Genomic DNA, 17,388 nt, shown 5'->3' on the forward strand with positions numbered 1-17,388 from the left:
GTACAATGCGTGTCCTGCTCTGTTTGTGGGGCATGTGACCAGCTAGATGAGGCCGATGTTGCTCATACTTTCCAGGAGGTTGATGGAGTTGGCGTCTTTGGGGTCGTCAAGGTGGAAGTTGAGGGCACCGAAGAAGATGTAGTGCTTGGATTCAATGGCGAGAGGGGTGATTAATTCACTGATGGCGTTGCAGAAGCCTTCACCGGGCTGTATGCGAGGTTTCTCTGCTGGTTGTCTTAGCGTCAATGTGAAGTTGGAAGCTGAGGTGTTCCATGATTGGCATGTGTTGTCTTTGGTGGTGGTGCATTGGTCGGTTTCCTTGTGGATGATGGCGATGCCTCCTCTGTGTGTTTGTGCGGTCTCAGTGTATCATTTTGTAGCCATTGGGCATCGCAGTGGAGATATCAAGGGACAAGGAGAGGTTGAGCCACGTCTCGGTGATGAAGACCACCTCAGGATAGGGGCTGATGGTGGTGATGGTGTCCCAGATTTCTGTGGCGTGTTTGCAGATGGACGGAGCATTAAGCAGAATGCACAGGAGTGCTTTTGGGGTGTCTGAGGTCTGTTGTGTGGCACGAGTTCCTGAGCTGTGTCTTTTTTTGAAGAAGAGGCTTACAGTGATTTTTAATAATTTAGGTCGGTAACACACAGACTTGAAGTAACGGTTTGTTAAGAACCAGAACATATTCATATACATATAGAACGATTAATTTTGTTTATTTTATTCTCTGAGTTATATATTTGTTTTCAGTATTAGTGATTATTCATTTTTGCTGTATACTCCTCTTTCACGTTCTCAATTTGTTCTCCTCACTCATTAAGTTTTATTTTTCTCCGGTGCCTAAGTAACTTAGGGCCTGATTTAGACTTTAGCTTATTGGGTACTCTATGACAAATATGATGGATATCACATGTCTTAATCAAATTCCTAAGGATATCAATATAATGTACTTTTAATGCGACAAACGGGATACCCATCACGTTTGTGACACAGTATCCCATTCACCAAACTCTAAATCAAGCTCTTAAACTTCTTTGTACCTGTGGATTTGTTCAGAGTCACTGGATCAGCGTTATAAGAGATATATTGCTTTACTTTTTTTAAATTCAGTAAACATTGTTTCTATGTTTACAAGAATCATAAACACATAAATTGTGTTCAAGGTTTTTTTTTTTCTGCCAGGATTTGTGAAGTTTATGATTTTTGCAATGTCAGTAGTTTGTAAAATATCCCCTTTTATGTTCTGCAAGATAATTTTCACTAAATTTACGAGATGATTGTCACTCTAATAAAACCCAGCTTCGTTGGAAAATCCACATAGTTTGTCTCTGAAAATTTACCTAGTGTGATATCAATTGTTCCTGATTTTCATGCAAATGTGACGGGTTTCCCATGGAATTTCATTATAATTATACTAGAAACTACTTCACACACTTCTTATAAATTTGTTAGTTGCTTAGATCATTATCATATACCTTGGGGCACTTATGAAGAAGGAAATCTGTAGCTGCAACAAAACTTCATGAGACTTTTTATAAATACTTATCCTTAACTAACCATCCTTCAGATTAGAATTATGCACATATGGACTTGTATGACCGTTGAAATATGGTGAGTCACTTTATAATGTCAAACAGTAGACTCCAGGCAGAACATTGCCCAAGCACTGAAACCTAGCTTAGATATTGCCAAATTCCCAACTGCACTGCTCACCAAAACCCAGCATAGGGTATGCTAAAACAGAACGCCTTAGGCAGTACCATGAGCACACACCCAACGCAGTGCAAAATTGCATTTACTGATTATCAAGGCTCCCAACTCACAAGCCACCTAGTACACACCTATGCTGGGCAGTGACAATGCATGCCACTAAGAAGTCTGCATTTGGTGCAACCCTTTGGCCTCACCTTTCAGACTCTCAACTACTTAATGCTTACATTATCATTTAACAGATCGTTCAGTCCACTGGTCGCACACCTTCCCAAACAGAATCAAACTTTGGGCAGGGCTGGAAACCTCGGGTCCACCTGGAAAGTCACCCTGGACTACCAAAATGTTCTGCAATGCCTTACTAATGTCAGATTCTGTATTGTACTCATGTCAAAGAACAATAATACAGTCACATAAAAAAAATGTAGGGCCAGAAAGTGGTGCATTAGCTGTGATGCACACTTTTCTTGCACCCCCTCACCCCCCCCCCCATATTTACAATACAGCGCACCTTAGGAAAATGGCATCAAAATGTATGATGCTATTGTGGTACTTTGCAGGATTAGCGCCATAAATTATAATTTATGGCGCTAATCCTGCAAAGTAAAGGGAGATTCACTGAAAGTAATGGGCACATAATTTTAACGTCTGCTCTGAGCAGGCGTTAAAAGTTAAAAATGATGCTAAAAATAGTGCAGTGAAATGTTGTAAATTTCAATGCACCATTCTTGCGGGCCTCCCTGTGGGGGAATGCCCCCCTTGCATACATTATGCCTCGCACAGGTATAATGTGGCACAAGGGGGCGCAAAGTGGCGTAATGCAAACATTGCACCACTTTGCAAATATGGTGAAGGAGAATGACCTCCTAATGCCACATTAGCGTAAAGAAAATGATGCTAGTGTGGCACTAAGAGGCGCTAGGGCCTTGTAAATCTGGCCTTTAATGTCACCTAAACCCTTAAGTGCTAAGGGTCTGCCCCACTAGTACTAAATTTTTCGATGTTAATGGGTAAGCCTTCACATGTGTTTCCACATATATTATTCAAACTAAATGAATGCCTTGTATTCCGACATTATAAATTGCATAGATTCCCAGAGTTTGTAGTTTCCTCTGAAGGGTTCTAAGGACATGGCCACAACATGGCAATTTTGTTAAAAGGAATAACAGTCTGTTCAAGAAAGTGTGAGTCATCTTTTCTACAAATAATAATAAAAGGTTCGTTTCCCATCTGCTTGGAAGAGGAAGAAGGGTGAAAATATAATGTTTTTTTTTACCACTGTGTGTGCAGTTTTGTAACAGTGGCCAAAATTTCTATTTTTGTATTTTCTACCCTGTATGTAATTAGTGTAAAAAATAGATGTGAAACCTAGGGAAGAGTTCAGAAAGAGATATGAAAGCTAGATAACATGTTGAATTCAACAAGAGTTTGTGTACAATGCCAAAGATTTTTCAGACAGCTAATAATTCAAAGTGGTGCATGCGAATAAATAGGAGACATTGGCAACAATGTTTTCACCAGAAAAGAATGTAGTGAACACCAATTAGAAAAAACTCCATGCATTTTTATCGTCCTCATTCCTTTTCAGAGGCAATAACCAAGCCATAGCGTACAATGATGAATATTTGTATAATTCGAGAATGAATAATACAATTAAACAGTATTGTGTATCAAGAAACGTTATGGCTTATTGTACCCAATAATCTGAATTAACCCACTTTTTATAAAATAGTTTTTTTTTAATTTAAAGTGTTTGAAGTTCCAGGAATGATTTCATTTGTGATACATGCCAAACATCACCCAGTTTGGAATGCCCATTGTGACCTATCTTGTCCTACCTGCTAAATCGGTTTCGACGGTTCTGAATCAGCACACTTTTGAGATTTTCCTATTTTGTAGATTGGCCTATCCATACATGCTGTGTTTACCAGGTGGTGTTGGTAGCAGATTGGTAGTTTTGATTTTAGCTCCAAATTCCATTGTTTTCCAATGCCCAGATGTGAGTGAATTGCTTTTTAGCCATAGCTTGACATTTAAAGGGCACAAAAATGCACGAGCTCAATACAAGAAACCCCATGATTCTCAAATTTTCAGAAATACACAGGATAGCTAGGCATCCCCGATGGGAATTGTGAATACATTGTTTTTTTGGCAAAGTTTAGCTTCTGCAGGTCAATCTAGGTAACAACAACTAATGGAATCCACACAATTATACCTCCCTGGATTCCCCTTGGCCCCTATGTTTCAGAAATATTATTGGTATTGATTTTCTTGGTATTTTTATACAGTGCATCTCTACCAAACAAAAGGAGTCAAAGTCTGTTTTAAAGAGAGTACAACAATGGACAATGTGCTTGTCCTTACAGTTAACAATTATACACTCTACAGGAACGAGTAACCAGGGATACTATTTCACATACATGCATTCAGAAATTTGTAGCATTCCATTCTTTTTACTGAATGCAGCCACAAAGTTACATATGTTCGCATATGTTTCCTTTTAGTCTAGACAATTCCTCACAATAGCATTGCAGAATGCATATTACCTAGTTTTCGTTATTGAGACTACTAAGGCAGACTATATTAATTCACGGAATTGTAAATACGAGGGGGATGGCCATTTACGAACCTTCTTTTTTGTGATTAACAAAGGATCGTAAGTCAAAACATTTTTTTAAACTTGTAATAGGGCTTTTGTTAAAAAATAAAAGCCCTTTGCTGTTGTACACCCTATAATTTTGCAAATCAAAGGGTTCACAATCACAAAAGGGCTTTGTACGAGTCCTCTAGTTCTAAAACCACTTTTCTCTCTGATCATTATCTCAACAGCCAACTATAACTGTCCTCACTATTTCCTGCTTCTCATTTTTACCCTTCCTGTCCCTGGAACTGCTACTCACTCTAGTGGCACCTCCTATTGACAATTCAGAAAGGAATATTTCAATGGTGTACAACCCCAATTGCAGTAGCAAACCATTGATGAGTTTCCAACGCTCAGGTTGGGATTTTAACTGATTTGCAGTGTTCTTGAAATAACTGCGATGCAGTGTAGGCCAAGCACTGGACCAAGTTTGGCCTTTTAGGAGTTGTATCTTACGTCCTTTGAGCAAGGTCTGCGTAGCATTGCTCTGTTAGGCTTCGCCTCGGTTGGCATTGTTTCTGAGGAAGTTTTCAGCTGTGTGGCAAGGTGTTGCAGAGCTTTCTATCCCTTGGCATTGGATCCTGTGAAGCTTTCAGCTGTGCGGTGAGGTTCTGTGTCACTCTCATCGGTTCTGATGAAGTTTTCAGCTGTACGACGAGGCTTTGCGTCGCTCAGCATCAGTTCCATAGAAGCTTTCAGCTGTGCTGCGAGACTTTGTTGGGTTTTGCTTTGCTTCATGCTGGATTTGATGTAACCTTCAGGTAGGCATGAAGGAGTGCTCTCTGATGACAGCTAACTGTCCAGGACCTGGGAAGGCACCACTTTGGGATCAGACACTCACTACAGCAGAGGCCAGCAGGGCTCCACAGCTCTAGGCAGGTCCACTGCAGCAGGTCAGCTAGGCAGCTGCGTGAAGGCCTCAGTATCTTGTTGTGCCCGACCAGGAGGTTAGCAAACTGATCCTTGGAGTCACTCAGGTTAGCCTGGAATGAAGATAGTAGGCCCAATCTTCCTTCTAAAGCAGCACATCAGTCATCTGAAGAAAAAGACAGGTTGCAAGCAGTAGGGCTCCCCTCTAGGGAACAAGGCATGCCTCAAGCATCAGGGCAGTGCTCTGGTAGCATCAGAACAGTCCTCCAAGGAACAAGGCAGGGCTCAAGCAGCAAGGCACTCTTCTAGGGAAAAAGGGGGGCATCAAGCAGCGGGGCAATCCTCAGGGGATCAAGTACGTTCTTCTTCTGTAATGTCCACAGGTCCAGGAGTGTACTGAAGAGTGTATCAGGAGGGCCAATATTTATACCTGGGACCAGCCTTTGAAGTGGGTGTAAGATCCTGCCTACCCCCACATCTAGTTCTGTAAAGTTTTCCCCTTCCCCTGCCAAGCTCCATGTAGTCTGGTTGACAAAAGGATGGTGTCAGGTTCCTTTGTGTGTGGCTGGAGGTATTCCTTTGAAATTTAAGTAGGACAGGGAACAGCTACATCATACCTATGCTGGCAGGATAACCCATCCTGACAAACCTAGTTCCCCTTTGTCTCACTGTTTCACTGTCTGGGAGGAATACCCAAAGAACCAAAGGCAAACACTGTCTGGGAGAAAATACCCAAAGGCCCAAAGCCTAACTTAAAATCTGACTTTACCAATAAGGAGTATTTCCATTAAGTCATTTGAGTCCAAACTTGAAATCTCTCTTAGCTCCCAATCAAACGTTAGCACTTATTAAATCTAAAAAGGTAAGCCAGTGTTCTTCAATGAGAGAGAGAGGCCTTACAGTAGTGAAAAACAAATTAAGAAGTGTTTTACAACCAGGTCATGTACATCTTAAAAGCACATGCCCTACATTTAAAGTACAATACAACCTCCCATATGGGCTGCTTAGAGCCTACCATAAGGATGACATATGTTTTAAAAAGGATGGTTTAGACCTGGCAGAGGGTTTATTTTGCTAGACAGATTTGGCAGTTTAAAACTGCTCTACATGCTGCATTGGCCTTCCTGAGACATGTTTAAAAGTGCTACTTAAGTGGGTGGCACAATGAGTGCTCCAGACCCACTAGTAGCATTCAATTTACAGTCCCAGGGTACATGTAGGAACCTATTCTAGGGACTTATAAGTAAATTACATATGCCAACCAGGTGTGAACCAGTTTTACAATGCTTTAGGGAGGAAGCACAAGCACCTTCACACTGGTTAGTAGTGGTAAAGTGCACAGAGTCCTAGTTCCAACAGAAACAAAATTCAGACAATAGGAGGGGTGAAGGCAAAACAGTTGAGGGAACTCCATGCCAAGGGTGACAGATCTAACAATTATATTAGGCAGATCATTTTGTTATCTCCTGCAATTTAGTATTTTATGACCTGACCTATCAGTATAGAGACTGGTTCAAAAAAGTCTAATCCATTTGCAAAATGTTGGTGCAATATCTTTGAGCACTTTTTTTTTTAAATGTGCTCTTACAAATGTTTATGATACTTTTCTTAAGAATTCCCAAATATCCATGTTCAGTGGATTAAACATATCAAAAAGGGTATATATATATATATCTATATTTATTATACATATATATATATATATATATATATATATATATATATATATATATATATATATATAAAATAAGCCTACTGTTGGTCTGCAGTTGGTATAGTTAGGACCTAGTTTCTATAGAAAAAATGTTTTTTGACTTGCCTATATCTTTGGCACCGTTTGTCGAAGCTTCACAAAATTTCCCCCAGAAAGTGCCCTGGTGATTCTTGTTGTGTATGGAAGGTTTGGGGTTGATCCGTCAAGCGAGGGCCGAGAAAAAGGCGGCGGGTCAAAAAGTTGCATTTCCAATGTTAATTCCCATAGGACATTTAGACATGACTCCAGCTCGAACCACTAGACGGAAGTACACCACATTTGGCAGAAAACTAGCTTTCGGTACGCAGGTCATGCTTTTGCTTATTTGATGTAAGTCTGCTCAGTGGTTCTGGATCTATTAGACGAAATCCAAATTTGTATATCTGGGCTTGTGACTAATTAGTGAATATTCATGAAGGAGCGTGCAAACAGAAACACTTTAATTGGCTGACCACAATCTGACTAGAAAGTTGCAACCACCATTTTATTTCATGGAACACGGTCCCCAGGGGTGAAAATCCTAATTGAAGGTAGCACACGGGGTCAGGGTGGAGGAACCCTGACCATAGGGGTGTGATATGGGTGTGTTTTAGGGGCAAATTATGGGTTTAAAATAATTTTGCGTCACCATGTGCATTATTCATGAACATTCGCAAATGACTTGCGAAACATTCGCGAATATGAAAAAATTTGAAAGAGAAACCACAGACTCGTTCATACACTAATTCATTCACTAATACATGCACTCACACACCCACTCAGACACTTGTGCACCTACTCAGAACCTCATGCACCCACTCACAGACTCACTCATACACTAATGCACCCACTTACAGGCCCTGTGAGACACTGATGCACCCACTCACAGACCACTCAGAGCCTCACACACCCACTCGCAGACCCACTGAAACCCTCACACATACACTCACAGACCTACTCAGACACTGACCCATCTACTCACAGACCCACTCAGACCCTCATGCACCCACTCACAGACCCACACAGACACTGACACAACCATGCTCTGTAGCATTTGATTTAATGTCTTTTGGAAGTTCCGTTTGTATAATGTTGTGTAATGATTGAAAAGTGGTTGCACTGTTTATTTTGTGCAGTTCTCGTGGGAACAGCGGGAAGGTGAGGCACAAGCGCCAAGCTCTTCAGGACATGGCACGTCCCTTGAAACAGTGGCTCTACAAACATCGGGATAATCCCTACCCCACCAAGACTGAAAAGATCCTCTTAGCACTTGGTTCCCAGATGACCCTAGTACAGGTAATGTAGATGCTAGCGCCTCTGTATTAAGGCATATCCTGAAGTGTGTAGATATAAAGTTAAATTGCATGCAAACCAGTTTCGCAATTTCCACCTTTAATGAAAAAAGCAGATGTTTTATGGAGGTGTGCATTAATTGTGTTTTTGAAAATACCTCTCCAACTGATTGTACAAAATTGGCAAACAAAGGTACTTGCAGACAAAAGAATCATTGCACATGTTGGATCCAGCATCTTTCGGCGTGGTTTCCCTGACTTTTTGCTTTCTGCCCTCCTATTTTGACTGGTTGCTGAACTTTGGTTTTGGTGGCTTTAGGACTCTGTGAACTTTACCACTGCTATCCAGTGTAAACGTGCATGCGCTCTGTGTCTAAAGCATGGTGACTTTGGCTTCTCCACAATTAGCATATTTGGTTTACTAGTAAGTCTTCAGTAAAGTGCACAGGACCTGTAAGACAAATGCTACTAGTGGATCTGCAGCACTTGTTGTGCCACCCACTATGGTAGCCTTTCAAACATGTCTCAGGCCTGCCATTGCAGAGCCTGTGCAAGCAGTTTAAACTGCCAGTTTGACCTTGTAAGTCTTCAGTAAAGTGCACAGGACCTGTAAGCCAAATGCTAATAGTGGGTCTGCAGCACTTGTTGTGCCACCCACTATGGTAGCCTTGCAAACATGTCTCAGGCCTGCCATTGCAGAGCCTGTGCATGCAGTTTAAACTGCCAGTTTGACCTTGTAAGTGTACCTACTTGTGAGGCCCAAACCTTCCTTTTTATTACAAGACATGCCTAAGGTAGGCCCTGGTTAGCCCAAGGGCATGGTGCTGTGTATTTAAAAAGTTGGACATGTACTTTTAAGTTTAGCATGTTCAGGTAATGAAAAGCCCTTAAATTCGTTTTTCAATTTTGTAAGACCTATCTCACCCATAGACTAGTATGGGGATTGCCTTAAACATCTTTTAAGTGTAATTTCCAATTGTGAAAAGATAGGAAAATTGAGTTTGGTATCTCTGGACTCACAATTTGAAAATACATCTTTTAGTAAAGGTGGTTTTCAAATTGCTGGTCTGAAAATGCCACTTTTAGAAAGTTGGCATTTTCTTATTTTAACCATTCTGTGCCTTAGCCTGCCTCCAATCCACGTCTGGTCTGTGTAAGGTTTACATGACAGCTACATCTGTACAGTCCATCCAGACAGCCATAAAACACAGGACACTCCACTGCCCCTGCATTCCATATCCGTACCGGTGGGTCTTCCTGGGCAGGAAAGGGGGGGCTCTCACTCACTCTTCAAAGTGTAGTGACCTGACCCCATACAAAGGACTGAAACCCCCCCCCCCACAGACTTCCTGGCAGGCAGGACTGGGCTGTAAGAGAACTGGGGCACTTCAAAGTCACTCTTTGAAGTCTCCCCAGCTTCAAAGGCATATTTGGGTATAAGTACTGGGCCTCAGACACCATACACTGGGAACACTTCTGGATGGAAGAGATACTACTAGGAAGAAGGATTGAGGTATTGTCAGGAGGGACTGCCACGTTGCTGTTTGCGCTGCTGTTTTGGCCTGCTGCCTGCTACTTTTTGCCTGGGAGTGAGAGGATGAGACTTAACTCTCTACATCCTGCAATCTAAAGTTTCTCCAAGGGCCTGACTGAGCTGGCCTCCTGTTTCCGAAGTCTCAGGGACATCAAAGACTTCACCCTCATCTTGCTACCAGCACCTGAATTCCTGCTGAGAGTCTTGCTCTGCCACAGGGTGCCAAATCCAGTCCTAGGCCCTTGGAGAGGAATGTGATGCTGCAACACAAGAACTAACGTGATGACACCTGTGCATCACTTAGAATTGACACATCCTGCTGCAGAAATGCTGCTTTGCCTACTTCTACCTAAGAAAGATTAAGAGCGCTGGCACCACCAGGCATTGGCCAGTGAAGAAGTGGCGGTGCCGGCGGTCGGACCGTGGCGCTTTTGCCACAGTCATTATGTGGCTGTCTGACCGCCGCACTGGCTGCGGTCCGACCGCCACCGCGAATCTGGTGGTCCTAGGAACAAAAGACTCGTAATGAGGGCCTGAATGTTAATTACAGTGAAGCAAGGAGGGTGTTACTTTGGGAAACAGTAGTAAAATTCGAGATACCTAAGAGTGAGAGGTGAGGTCGATATTGAGGAGGCCCTAGCAAAGAAAATCTCCATGCAAAATGGACTGAGATAAGGTTGTGTTTTGGCATCAATATTGTTTCCCTCTCTTTAGCAGATCTTCTTTCTGTTTTATTAAAAACCCCTCTTAGTCCAAAGATGGATGGTAATGCTGTTTGAGTCAAGACCTTCCTCTCTTTCATTGTATTTTGGCATCTCAAATATAGAGGACGTAATAGCCTATGAATATTTAGGGATGGTGTTCCACAAGATTCCTAAATGGAAATAGCTTATTGATAACTTAAAAATTAGAAGTACTGCTTCAATACTGAGGCTTAAGAAATTTAGTAGGGATTATTAAGGTCCTTCCCTAAGGCCTGCGCTCTCTGAATGACCACAGTTATTGTGTGGGGCAGAGATTGTTTGTTTGAATGGTAGACATCAAAGTTTAAAATATTTACTTAGCCTCTGAAAAACACCAATAATCTAGGCTATAAGAGCTGAAGTGAATTCAATATCCTATTTTTTATTAGTTTGGTATTATACTCTGCACTTTGAGGCAATGCTTAGCAACTTGCATCAGTGCAACATTGCTACGCTGGGTAGAGAGGAAATAACAAAAATGTGACCTGAAATAGACACAGAAGATAAGAAAAGGTCTATATGGGATATGTAGTGCACTCCATATAAATCTATAAATCCCCACTTTAAAACTAACCCTATCAAAGTCGGAGATGAAGGCCCTGACACAACAAGGTTCAACAACAAGGTTCAAGAGAAAGTGATTCATACTATTTCATTTGCACAGGCTCAACCATGTTTTGAAGAAAGTCTTGGCAAGGAGTTTCGATATATAACCATAGATTGGTAGTTTACCAAGCCGATTACGGAGATTGGCTTTATTGAAATTTCGAATGCAGTTATATCTCTTCCTTACTTGATCAGAATTGATTAGTACTGGTCAGAAAAATGGGGACTATTGTATTTGTGGGTTGAGAACTAAATGTGATGATGCAAATATTGTTAAGCAGTTCACATGTTGATGGAGATTGTATGTAATTCTATTGTCCACTTTCAAACACGGTCCTAAATTCAATTTGACTGACTGACTTTATTAGATGGATGAAATTCATGCTCATGAATATGTATTCCACAACAGTCACCTATATGTTGTAATGCAGAATTACTTTGCTAATAAATGCCATTCCCATGGCCTAATACCTGGCAACTCAGGGGCCCAGCCCTGGGCTGCATAGATATGATTTAATTAGATGTGGGTCTCAGGTTTTGTGCGCCAGCACTCCTCTCAGCTGTGTTATTATTTTACGGGCATGTTTGTTGATTAAAATTACCTTACCCATTGCCAATTGTACCCACACACCTCGAACTGCATAATTTCTGATGTTATTCTTCATATTTGGTGGCACATCCTTGAAAAGGCGACTTTTAAATATGCACTCTAGGTCTAAGATTGTAGACACTCATCACATAAGTTCCACAAGCACAAATGTACACCTTGTTTTAAAAAAACAACAGCTGTGACTATGGAGTAAGATGATGGTGAAGTCAGTCTTGAAGGCCATAGGAGCTGGTGACGCCCCAGTCCCAATAGCGTACCTGTAATATTCCAGCAACCTTGTTGAAGCAGATATTCTATTGTGGGCCACAAGTTCTTCCCAGTTTGTGCAGCAGCATTCCAACAAGCCCCCATTCTAGAATGAAGGAGGGAATCTTTTTTTGCATCTATTTTTTTATCAAGTGTGATCATCTCATTCCTGTAGTTACAGGTTTATTACTCTTCTTTGTGTGGATGCAAATACATATTCAAAATTATTTCTGGCTACATTAGAAAAAGTAAGGGACGATGAGGGCCTTGTAGTGCAATGGACAATATTACAACAGTGCTCATATTCAGAAATACATGAACACTTTGAAGATAAATTAAAACTATCTGTTTTATTTCTCAGGTCTCCAACTGGTTTGCCAATGCAAGACGCCGCCTTAAAAATACGGTCAGGCAGCCAGATCTAAGCTGGGCTTTACGGATAAAATTGTACAACAAATATGTTCAAGGCAATGCTGAGAGGCTAAGTGTTAGCAGCGAAGATTCATGCTCTGAAGGTACGTTCACATAAACTTTAATATGTACTATATTTTTCACTTTCTGTCAATATCACCTGAAGGATTAGACTAGTTCTCAAGCACATATTTGTTATTTTTGCCCTCCTTGCATTCTAGCCAAAGTAATACAGGGTCTTGTATTGTTTGTATCGTAAGTTAACTGCTAGGATATAAATATATATATATATAAATATGCATCTTACACAGCCACCTTTATTACAACCCCTTTCCAGCCCCTGTACCTAAAGTTACTACTATGGACAATCTTTCATGGGGCACACTGTCCATTAACGCAGGTGTGTAAAATGCACCTTTCCTCTTTCACTCCGTTAGTTAGTTCTCCGGGGTATATCCTAAAAGAAAGTATCACTTTTACCTGCCATGTTTCATTAATAAGACTTTAATTCTCAATAAGAGACTTAGGGCCAGATGTAGCAAAGTGTTTGCGCCTCGGAAACAGCGAAAAACGCCGTTTGCGAGGCGCAAATGCCTCTTTGCTATGCAGAAATGCATTTTGCAAGTCGGATCCGACTCGCAAAATGCATTTCCGACTCGCAACTAGGAAGGGGTGTTCCCTTCCTATTTGCGACTCGAAATGCAATGCAATTTCATGTGCGACCAATGAAATCGCAGTTACCATCCACTTGAAGTGGATGGTAACCCAGTCGCAAACGGGAAGGGGTCTCCATGGGACCTCTTCCCCTTTGTGATTGGAAAAAAACATTTTTTTTCAGGGCAGGCAGTGGTCAAATGGACCACTGCCTGCCCTGAAAAAAACCGAAACTAAAGGTTTCGTTTTTTTTCCCAAGTGCAGCTCGTTTTCCTTTGAGGAAAACGGGCTGCAGATGGAAAAAAAAAAACTGCTTTATTAAAAAGCAGTCACGGACATGGTGGTCTGCTGACTCCAGCAGGCCACCATCCCCGTGAGTGCCCATACTCGCAATGGGGTCGCAAAATGCGACCCACCTCATTAATATTAATGAGGTGAGTCTTTGCGACCCCATTGCGAGTTGCAGAAGGTGTCTGAGACACCTTTCTGCATACCAAATTGCGAGATGCAATTTGCGAGTCGCACGGACTCGCAAATTGCAAGTCGCAATTTGTTTTTTTCCTACATCTGGCCCTTAGGCCCATATTCATAATTTTTTTGCGCCACATTTGCTTCACTTTCTGACGCAAAAGTGGTGCAAATTTACAAAATACAATTATATTTTTAAGTTTATGCCACTTTTGCATCAAAAAATGACGCAAATGCGGCACAAGAGTATAAATATTGGAGTTAGATCCTTTCAAGCTGAACGCAACATTAGTTTTGAACAGGGAAAAATCTAAATGATTTTATAAAGCTGGTTTCTTGTCCTAATCATGCACAATTGTTTAGCAAAAACGCATTCACATTACATTTAGCGGCGATTTAGGTGACTTATTTCAACATCGTCTGTGATCTCATTTCAAATTACAGTTGGAAGGTGCTTGCCTCAGAGGACAGGATAAGAGTTACCACTCTGCGCGGTTTAGGAACACCAAGGCCCATATTTATACTTTTTTAGTGCCGCATTTGCGCCGCTTTTTGACGCAAAAGCGGCTCAAACTTACAATGTATTTTGTAAGTTTGAGCCGCTTTTGCGTCAAAAAGCGGCACAAATGCAGCGCTAAAAAAAAGTATAAATATGGGCCTCAGTACGGAGTTTGCAAGTCACATTGTCGCCAGTGAATGAATATTAGAAACTCATTCGCTGAATGATGACAGTGTTACTTGTTCCACAATGTATTTGCGGGCTAAGTGAGCGGGTTATGGTGACAAAGCAGATGCAGGGTTACAAGTGCTCTATGAGCTACCTATTCACTGACTGGTGAGATTTCATTTCAGTTGCATTGCACATATTGAGTAATAAACAGGTTCCCAACTCCACATGAGTGTCGCTGTAACCTTTTTTCTCTAGCCTGACATTTTTTTCTTTTGGGGTGCTTGGTGCTTTAAACTGATTGAAGTGAGTATCTCTGTTTTTCTTACTAACAATGCACAAACAACTGATGGACTGACTACACTCATTCATTCTGAATAGTGAGTATGAAGGCATTTCCTTATCTGACACGCTCATCAAACATACATAATACTCACTCATTTAACATCCCACTCTATGAGTAAGAGTGGGCAGGCGGGAGTGTGTATTTCTATGGGAGTGTTTGTGAATGTGAGTTTGTAGGTGTATTATTGATTCGGATGTGTGTCTGTTTTGAGTTATGTATGTGTGTAGCTGAGCAGATGCATGTACAGTAGTTCTGTTTGAATGCATGTTGTGATACATCCATATGAACTGTTTCCATGGGTTGCAGGGTCAGTATTGAGTTGTATTGTCAGCCTCTGTGTAGAGCAGCACTGTGGGTGAAAAACAATTGGCTGGTATGCTACCCAGAGAAAGTGAGTCGTTTAGACAACCTGCGAGCATTCCTTCCATCATATTTAATGTGTTCGATGTAATTCCCTAAATGGCCAAGCTTATGACTAGACTTGGATCCCTTGCTCACTGTGTCATGAGATCCAAGCTGGACCTCCAGGACGAGATTTTATCAGGCCAAAACCAGTCTGGGGTTGTATGGGTACCCTTTTGGAGGAGACATCACCTGTCAGTTCTGCATAGACTGTTCCCATGAGTAACAGGGTCAGTACTAATTTGCATAAGGTACACCACTGTCTAGGGTAGTACAGTGAGTGAAAAGCGATGGGTTGGAATGCTGCCCAAAGGGATTACTAGTGTTTTTTTTAATTAGCAAGCATCCATCTCATAACCTTTTGTGTGTGTGAGGCACATCTATAAACATTTAATACTTTGCTTCACGCCTTAGAGCCAGTTGGTTTGCTTCATGCCTTAGAGCCAGTTGGTTTGCCTTGACCCTTGATTCAGGACCTTTGCAGATTCTGAGGCAGAGGTCAGGAGAGCAGAAGCAGTATAGGTGCTTCAGACCTGCCAGACAATGCAAATGTTGCTACAGGAGCCTGTGAGTGAGGAGATGAACTTATCACAGCCCCTCTGGGGGTGGCAGGTTGGGCCCAATAAGGTTAACAATTCCCAGCAGCACTTATGCAACTGGCAGCAAAGGTGGGCAGCACATGCAGCTGAGTGCAGGCCCTAGGTTTCTATTGAACAATATTGGATGGGGCCCAAAAAGGCAGTGCCTTTTCACTCGTGTCCAGGAGGTTGAGATGGGTGGCTTCCACTAGTCGATCAGAGTATCCCCCAAGTGCTTCCTTCTGGTGTGGTTGGTGCTTTCTGTAGTAGACATGGTAGGGGGTGGCAGGCCAGTCCCCTGTAAACTTATCTTAGTGTCCCCACTGGATCAAGGGCCTTTGGGTAAATCAGGGTTGGAGCAAACTAGAGGACAGGGATCGCAGGGACCCTTTGTTGTAGTCTGCAATGTGGCATATAATAAGGAGCAACACCTGGCCTCTGCTAAGAGGCCCATGGCATTCAGAGGATCTGCTGGGTGAAATGCTCATGAATCAGGGGATCTGCTTGGTGAGATGCTCATGAAGCCAGGCCTATCTGAGCTGCATGGTACGGCGGTTATTCAGCAGTAGCGGGCACTTACTTGAAGGCTCTCCTGGTGTCTTTCCCACTGTGTACTGAGGTAAAGCACTTGATGGAGGCTGGTCAAGCAGTTCGGACAGGAGTGTCCTTTTGGGTGGTCAGTGAGAGGCCTACCACTGTGATTAAGCTCCTGGTGGTGGCCATGACATTCTAGCCACCCTGTCAGCCACACAGAGAAGTTACACCCACCATCTTGGCTCACTTTGAGCTGCCCTCGCTGCCACTCACAAGCTTGGATTATACAGTGAAGGCCATCTGTCCATGGTCCAACAGGGGCATTAGGCCATCAGGGCAACAAGCAGACCAGCCCACGCTTATTTTGACCCCGGCAGCATGGGGGATTTAGGTGGTTGCTCTGGCCAGGTCGGGAGATCAGAGCAGAGTGTCTGCCATCTTGGCCTGCCAGGCCAAACTTCCAAGCACTCATTTTGTCTTCATAGTCACACCTGGTAATAAATCACTGTTTAAAAAAAAACTATATCAGAGATTTACATATGGCCGATTGTAAGGCCACAACAATCATTGAACTAAATATAACATTGGGGAACACATCCCAGAGTGAGCCTCCATCTAGTCAAGATCCCAGGGTGCACAGTCCATCTGACCACTTTTAACAATTGTCTGTTCGGATGCACATATGATTCAGTCATTTGGAAGGATCTACTGGAACTGACGGAACCAGTCATGCTCCATGCACTGTGTGGACGCCCCTTTTTTCCATCCTTACTCCTGATCACCAAGGTGGTCTTTTAAGATTGGTGTAAGACACGTAACTGGACACCTCTCTGGCATGGGGCATGGTTGACATAGGTCAATTATCTCTGTGTATTCTCATATTGAGAAAACATTGGTGTTTCAAGGGCTGGCTACATATGAGATCACAACTAGAAACGTCTGATTGACTCGACATACATAGACCTATATTTTATGAATATCTTCAATTGAGACACACATTGAATAGTCATAGAAAGGTGCTGATAAACATTCTAGAATACAACCCTCTAGAAGCAAATTTAACAATGGCTCCATCGGAAGGGAAAAACATTTACAGATGTACTGCTGCCTTGTAAGCAATACTTCTGACAGGCTGACTAAAATAAAACTAAAAGAGGGTTGGAGCCTCACATATAAGCCCTCAGTTTGCCCCAATGCATTATGGTAAATGCAGTGCATGATAACACGTCAGTGAAAGGCTTTAGTTTTTCACTTGTGTTAGTGCAACCATTGCTGTGTATCTTTAGACACATTTTAGGATAGTTGTCCTTCTTTGGTAGAGGACAACTTATTGTTTTGGAGGT

At 42.1% G+C, this 17,388-nt stretch overlaps 1 protein-coding gene across 2 annotated transcripts in view; it reads left to right on the top strand.

The window, feature by feature from the left end:
- MKX (mohawk homeobox) overlaps positions 1-17,388 on the top strand; it is a 162,350-nt gene that overhangs the window by 27,986 nt on the left and 116,976 nt on the right. For both annotated transcript variants that reach the window (XM_069211315.1, XM_069211316.1), the window contains exons 3-4: positions 8,091-8,250; positions 12,347-12,500. In XM_069211315.1, coding sequence (XP_069067416.1) covers positions 8,091-8,250; positions 12,347-12,500 — 314 coding nt within the window. The remainder of the gene's footprint in view (positions 1-8,090; positions 8,251-12,346; positions 12,501-17,388) is intronic.

This window comes from Pleurodeles waltl, chromosome 10 (assembly GCF_031143425.1).
Source record: "Pleurodeles waltl isolate 20211129_DDA chromosome 10, aPleWal1.hap1.20221129, whole genome shotgun sequence".
Lineage (NCBI taxonomy): Eukaryota > Metazoa > Chordata > Amphibia > Caudata > Salamandridae > Pleurodeles > Pleurodeles waltl.